Source organism: Anoplopoma fimbria, chromosome 5 (genome assembly GCF_027596085.1).
Source record: "Anoplopoma fimbria isolate UVic2021 breed Golden Eagle Sablefish chromosome 5, Afim_UVic_2022, whole genome shotgun sequence".
NCBI classification, from domain to species: domain Eukaryota; kingdom Metazoa; phylum Chordata; class Actinopteri; order Perciformes; family Anoplopomatidae; genus Anoplopoma; species Anoplopoma fimbria.
Genome location: NC_072453.1, coordinates 7,577,369 through 7,584,714, shown reverse-complemented (window position 1 = coordinate 7,584,714; position 7,346 = coordinate 7,577,369). Strand labels below are relative to the sequence as shown.

The following is a 7,346-nucleotide window of genomic DNA, read 5'->3' as shown; positions in this document are numbered from 1 at the left end:
AATTTTGGAAATGATAACATCCATCTTTTTTCAATTCATGTTGAGTTTTGGACTAAGACAGTGGTACACACAGTGCTCACTAGACTGTATGTGTGTATGTGTGTGTGTGTGATTTAATAATTCATTTACATTTATAAAGGGAATATAAATCCAAGGCCACAGGTCAATCAAAATGACGGATGAGGTTCAGATTTATCGGCATTGTTTAAAAAATTCAGTCAATGACTGAAAATATTCAGTTAATGGAACCTCTGGATTTAAATGCAGGCAGGCAGAGACCGACTGAGCCAATGTCCTTGATTGATGCCATGCTGTACCAAAAAAGTGTGACCAAAGGATGAGCTGTTGCAGCCGACTGAGAAAGTTAGCCTGGAGCCCTGAACTAACATCAGCAACTACGGTTTGGTAGAAATTAAACCTTAATCCACAGAGTAAAATGTTATGTGATAATATGCTGGTGCTGTGTTTCTCCAATGTATCTCTTGGCTGTCGACTGAGCAGCTGTTCTTTGGATGCTCTCACTCCTTCTGAGGCAGACCATTTAATTAACAACTACAATGCCAAAACCAAGCCAAAGTTACAGTGCAGTGTAAGAAATTATATTAATAATAGCCTTGGTTTAAAATAAGTGAGAGATCCAGCTGACCTGCAGTTTTCTGGGAGTTTGTTGCAGATATGGTGCATAAAAACGGAATGCTGCTCCTCCATGTTTAGTTCACCTCAGGACAGAAGGAGGGCCTTTCACCGACGACCTGAGAGGTCTGGATGGTTCATAATGTAGAAGAGGATCAGAAATATATTTTGGCCATTAACCATTTAATGCTTTATAAACCAACAGTAGTATTTTGAAATCAATTATTTGACAGACAGGAAGCCAGTGTAAAGACTTAGACCTGGAGTGATGTGATCCACTTTCTTGGTCGGAGTGAGGACTCAAGCAGCAGCATGCTGAACAAGCTGCAGCTGTCTAATCGTTTTCTAAGGTAGAACTGTAAAGACACCGTTATGGTAGTCGAGTCGAGAGCAAAGGCACAATCAGTCGACGTTTGCTCTAAACAGAACAGGTTGTGGAGGCTGCCGCCCGTATCCTCCCAAGTACAGTCTTGAGCGGCCTCTCTCCGACTGAAAATCCTCGCCAGCCAAAAGTAGAATGTAGTGTCCGTTTTATCATTTCGCTCAGGTAGAAGAAATTATAACGGAAAGCCAATTAATATCCTTTTTCTTTGTGGACACACAAATTAAACTCATCCACATGACTATGCAACTGTCAGAGCCAGTGATGTAGTATTAAATATCGACAAAGACCACTTATGGTGGGTGGAAAGGGAGGTGGATGGGTTAAAAAAACGTGCAAAAAAACAACAACAATGTGTTTAATTCAGAATGTTTTTGGCTCGGTAAACACAGGGTCAACAGTGTCCTCACATCATTGACTGTTGATAATGACATCTGCAAGCTACCATTTGGCTAACTATGTTGTTGAAATACTGATAATGATCATGTCACTTTTTTATTTATTCATTTTTTACCAGTGAATCTCATTTGTGCCCCCAGATTTTTCAAATGTTACTTTCCAACTCTGCAACAATGAAGTAGATAATTAAAAAAAATGTTAATTGCTGACTGTTTAAATCACTTCTTTACTGGAAACCTACACCTTCACCCTTAAGTTTTGATTCACTTGAAATGTAAGACGTCAAACTGACGGGGTGAGGCAGCAAGCACAGCCAGTGCTGGATCGGTAGTTATCTGGATAGAAAGATCTAAATCGGAATTCTGCTCCTCCATGTTTAGTTCACCTCAGGACAGAAGGAGGGCCTTTCACCGACGACCTGAGAGGTCTGGATGGTTCATAATGTAGAAGAGGATCAGAAATATATTTTGGCCATTAACCATTTAATGCTTTATAAACCAACAGTAGTATTTTGAAATCAATTATTTGACAGACAGGAAGCCAGTGTAAAGACTTAGACCTGGAGTGATGTGATCCACTTTCTTGGTCGGAGTGAGGACTCAAGCAGCAGCATGCTGAACAAGCTGCAGCTGTCTAATCGTTTTCTAAGGTAGAACTGTAATTGCTGACTGTTTAAATCACTTCTTTACTGGAAACCTACACCTTCACCCTTAAGTTTTGATTCACTTGAAATGTAAGACGTCAAACTGACAGGGTGAGGCAGCAAGCACAGCCAGTGCTGGATCGGTAGTTATCTGGATAGAAAGATCTAAATATGAAGAGTGGGCTGTCCTTGACGGATTTGACTGATGTATGTACGAGTAAAAAAGTTAGAAAAACAGGTTTGGGCAGGAAGTGCACACTGTATAAGAATAGTGCCGGTAACGTGAAGAAGACAAAAGCTATATCAGAAGGTCTCTTGACAATTACTGAAGGAAAAAAGGTTTGTGACAGCACACTATGGCAGCCTGGACTTTGGGAATCCTGATATGTGCAGTCCTCGCTGGACAAGGTGAGCTTTACACTGGTTTACCAGTTTATTATGTATTTAAACCCAATATATCATCTCTTTTAAAGCTTATGTGTAGTTTTTGCTAACAGGGTTAGAGAGGTTTTGACTTTATTGTCATTTTTAAGGATGAAGATGTTGTGCTGGATTGTACTGTGCTGAAATGTCTGGTTATTTCTACAGACTGTTAAAAACAGCTTTAAATATTACCTGAATATGAACTTCATAAAGACTAGGGCTGGACCCGAATATTCGACTAATGGGTTATTCGGTCATTGTCTATGTATTTGTTTTTCAATTTGGGTATTCGGATATTTAATTTTTTTTTATCACTTTGCATTACAAACATTAGTAAAACACACCAATCCTTTTGGAAAATGCTTCTTATTCAATAACAAATATAAATACAAACAACAATACTGTAGAATAACAGAATTCTTAAAAGTGAATGCCTTCAAGAGAACCGAAAGACAAGGGTTGGAGCACTATGCCGCCAATCTAAGATAAAATAATCTCAGCTGAGAACAGAGGACCCGAGGCAGTTTGTATTGACCGGTCCTCTCCAGCAATGGCTCCTCTTCAGCTCAGCCTCTTTCGGCCCCAGCCCGACGCGGGTTAACGTGACGCTCTGACATGAGAAAACTGCGTTGATGGCTCGTCTCCATGACATGGAAGGACTCAGCCAGACATTTCTCTGTTCTCAGCTGAGATTATTTTATTTTAGATTGGCGGCATAGTGCTCCAACCCTTGTCTTTTGGTTCTCTTGAAGGCATTCACTTTTAAGAATTCTGTTATTCTACAGTATTGTTGTTTGTATTTATATTTGTTATTGAATAAGAAGCATTTTCCAAAAGGATTGGTGTGTTTTACTAATGTTTGTAATGCAAAGTGATAAAAAAAGAAAAATTATAATATCTGAATACCCAAATTGAAAAACAAATACATAGAGAATGAATGGCTGGCTGCAAGCCCGTGCATACCCTGAGCCTACCCCAAAAAACTGCAGAATTTTGGGCGAGATGACCCGCAAACGTGACTTCAAGGTACGTCTACACTCACGCACACAGGAGAGGATGAGGAGAGGAGACGCTGAGCACGAACAGACTTTATTCCTGTGATAAAGAAAACTAACCGAGAAGTTAAGGCGCTCCTCCACTCATGATGTTCCAGGTCGCGCTGCAGGTTTAGTTACGTGATGTATTACTTTAGAAAAGTCCCTGCCTGGAATTGTCTCAAGCCGTCTACTGACCAAATAAATAGAACAAAATACAACAGAATATGACACACCTCATAAGGAGTTGTAGAAGCAGCTGGAACTGTAGTGCCACCTTGTGTCTGTAGTTACTCATATTCTTTACATTACTAATACTCATCTCTCTTTCCTACAGGGTCAAAGGCCCAGGGTAAGCACAGTCACATTTAATTTATTCCAGAGTTGCACTTTATTGTATATGTGCTTACACACAGTTGTGTATGCTCTGTCAGATTGTGGACTGGCACCTCTGAACACAAGGATAGTGGGTGGTGAGAATGCTACAGCTGGGTCATGGCCCTGGCAGGTCAGCATGCACATCTTTCGCTTTCACATCTGCGGGGGGACCCTGATCAGTGACCAGTGGGTACTCACAGCAGCCCACTGCATCGTGACGTAAGAGCAATTTAATAGCACCTGCATCTGTTGACTAATGTATTTGTTTTATTTTTAGACATCTATAAAGCTTTCGAGTTTCGATAAAGTGGAGCATCTGTTCATTTTACAGTCTTTAAAGATATTTGGCTATGGTGATTATTATTATTATTATTATTATTATTATTATTATTATTATTATTATTATTATTATTATTATTATCAGCTATCAAATCCCTTTCTCAAAATATTAAAAGTTGTTTTAAACTAATGGGAGGTAAATCTCCTATATTGAATCTGTCTAGAGGCATTAGACAGGAATGTCCCACCTCTCTGTACGTCTTCCTGTTAGTGGCTAAGCTTTTGGCAGTCCATATTAAATTGAGTGTTGTGAAAGCTACCTCTGTTATTGGTAGAAAATGAATCATAATTCAGCTGGCAGATGAACCTAAACTATTCTTGCAAAATAAAAGCTAAATCTTTGTCTGTTTAATTTCAATCATCTTATACAAAAAAGGTTATAAAACTTAATGCAACCTGTTGTACTTAATTATTAGTATTTATTGATTATTCTTTTCTCCAGAAACTCACTTCGTTCATGGACTCTCTACTTTGGAAGAGAGACTCAGTCTGGTCCGAACAGTAATGAGGAGAACCGCGGCGTGTCCCAGATCATTGTCCATCCTGACTACAACAACACCCTTTTCAACAACGACATTGCTCTTATGAAGCTCAGCACCTCGGTCACATTCACTGACTACATCAGACCGGTCTGTCTGGCAAGTAACTCCAGCCAGTTTCACACCTCCACCCCCTGCTGGGCCACTGGTTGGGGCAATCTTGGAAAGGATGGTGAGTACTGGCATGCGAACATGATAACCCAATGTAGTAAATCTGCTAAACATCAAAATGTTAGCATTGTCATTGTGAGCCTGTTAGCATACAGAGCAAAGCACTGCTGTGGCTGGTGCAGCGTAACAGAGCCGCTAGCATGGCTGTAGTCTTGTTTCCTGACAGTTATTGTTCTAGTCACACATCTCTTTCTCCATCACACTTTCGGCAAGCTGGGCCCAGGGTGCACTGTGACATCAACAAATGAATGATCACGATGCAGGAATTATTGCATTGTCGGAAGACTTCTTGACTCTTGTTGGGCTTTTCTCAGAACATAAACACACAAAACCATTATAAACAAAACCTGATGAGAAAAACAGCAGAAAATTAAAAATATCCTTAAAAATGTGCTGAAGACAGGAAATAAACACTGTCTGTTCTGATTTCATACTCTTTATCCCACAGAATCCTTACCAGGCGCTTACCAACTGCAGGAAGTTCAGATTCCTGTCATTGGAGAAAAGCAGTGCACTTGCAACTACCAGCCTGAACCAGCTGCAAACATCACTGACAAAATGATTTGTGCGGGACAAGAAAACAAAGGAGCATGCCAGGTAAACGAAATAATCCAGCTTTACTGACCCCTTTTGATCTTTCGTCTTCTTTAAAACTCTCAAAGAAACTCTATAACTCTATACTCACAGTTAAAATACTATGTCTCATCTGACATCTCATATCAATTTCAGCACCACGATGTAAACTTTGATATTTTTTAAGATGTTATCATCAGTGAAAATGTTTGAGGCTTGGAAAGGCCACTCAAGTCTTATTTTGTCCATGTCAACAGCAGTATTAATAAGGGGTGGGTTTTGTTAGGATTTTATTTTTACTACTACTCTTATCAATACTCTTAATCGGTTTTGTTCTTTATCGATAGTCTTATTGGTTCTTTTTCATTACTAAATATTTGCTTGAAAAAAAGGATAAGAATTTATTTATATTTTACATATAACTGAATTTTGTTTATACAAAATAAATGTTTACAAAGGCAAAAGCACTATATATACTCAATAATATCTCACTGGAAACAAATCCCAAATGTTTAAAAAATAAATAGTATTACTGAGTGAAGATTAAAAAAAGAATGAAGAACACAGACATCAGTAAGTATTCCTTCACCCTGTCCTCTGTCCTCCTCCCTCTGCACATGTAAATTACTGCCAGCAGGAACTGCTGATAAGTTTACAAGAATTTGCCAAATTCAAGATGAGCTAAACAGTGATACAACATACAGACAGCTTTTGTTTAGCTTGTTTGTAACAATTTTTCCTGTGATTGTGTAAACATGGTGGTGGATGAGAAACTGAGTGCAGATTGAAATAGATGTCACTTTTGTTTACATGTTTATGTGTGTTGAACAGGTGTATTGACAAAGTACTGTCTTTTGCCTCTCTGATCTGTTTGCTGACTTTGCCTTTTGTGTTTGTGTGGGTGTGTGTAACGTAAGTTGGAAGAGCTCAGCCCTGACACAGAGAGCAGAGGAGATGCACGCTGAAGTGTGATAACAATTAGCCTCCACCAAAATGTTGAGAAAGTACCAATAAAAGAACAGATAATGTTGGAGGTTATTAATTCTCTGGTCATTATGAATTCAGCACCAGAGAATTTCGGGGTTCCTTTACCCATCCCTAGTATCAACTAACTGTTTTGTCCCTTCTTTTTCAGGGGGACTCCGGTGGTCCTTTGCAATGCAAACAAGCCTCAAAGTGGATCCAGGCCGGCATCACCAGTTTTGGAGTACCCTGTGCCCAGGCTGGTTTCCCTGAAGTCTATGCCCGAGTATCTGAGTACCAGACGTGGATCATGGATCAAGTGGCAGGGGCAAAAGTTACCTTTGTGACATTCACCTCCAATGGCACTGATGAAGACAACAGCTTTGTGTGTAGAGGAAATGGGACCACAGCAGATCCAAATACAGCCTCATCAATTACAACTGAGCTTACATTTGTTTTCATCTTAGTGGCAGTGTTCCTGCAGAACATTGCAACAGGATAACACAGTTCTGCGCTAAAAGCATCTAAGATTCTTTCTTTTTTTGTGTTGTGTAAGATTTGTCTTTTAATCATTTTACAAAGATTATACTCATTTTCATAGCCAATGATATAAAACTGTACGGCCTTAATATTAAAACAAATAATAAAACATGGTTTGTTTTTCTCTATCACTCACAATGGGAAGAAATTAAAAGACTACAAATCTAAAATTGAGATCTAAAACTAAAGAAAATTAATGGATTTAGTCTGAACTTGTAATATTCAGAACATGGTCGCTTTGAGTGACAGGTGGGTGCTGTCACAGGTCGCTTGCTGCTAGCTGTCTGCTGTGCGCGTCATCCGGGCAAACTAGGCAGAGGTGACGTTTT

At 39.3% G+C, this 7,346-nt stretch overlaps 1 protein-coding gene across 1 annotated transcript; it reads left to right on the top strand.

Moving 5' to 3' along the window:
* Nucleotides 1-2,234: 2,234 nt before the first annotated feature.
* Nucleotides 2,235-7,118, top strand: zgc:123217 (uncharacterized protein LOC641414 homolog). The gene is made up of 6 exons (XM_054599201.1): nt 2,235-2,465; nt 3,852-3,866; nt 3,949-4,111; nt 4,674-4,942; nt 5,390-5,538; nt 6,650-7,118. The coding sequence occupies exons 1-6, from the start codon at nt 2,414-2,416 to the stop codon at nt 6,977-6,979; spliced, it is 978 nt and encodes a 325-aa protein (XP_054455176.1). The 5' UTR covers nt 2,235-2,413; the 3' UTR covers nt 6,980-7,118.
* Nucleotides 7,119-7,346: the final 228 nt, after the last annotated feature.

What these genes read in the sequence shown, in the direction of transcription:
- zgc:123217 (XM_054599201.1), top strand. Translation starts at nt 2,414, where the DNA reads ATGGCAGCCTGGACTTTGGGAATCCTGATATGTGCAGTCCTCGCTGGA. An exon ending in GGGCAATCTTGGAAAGGATG is followed by an intron (nt 4,943 to 5,389) that starts GTGAGTACTGGC and finishes TTTATCCCACAG; the next exon opens with AATCCTTACCAGGCGCTTAC. An exon ending in AAAACAAAGGAGCATGCCAG is followed by an intron (nt 5,539 to 6,649) that starts GTAAACGAAATA and finishes CTTCTTTTTCAG; the next exon opens with GGGGACTCCGGTGGTCCTTT.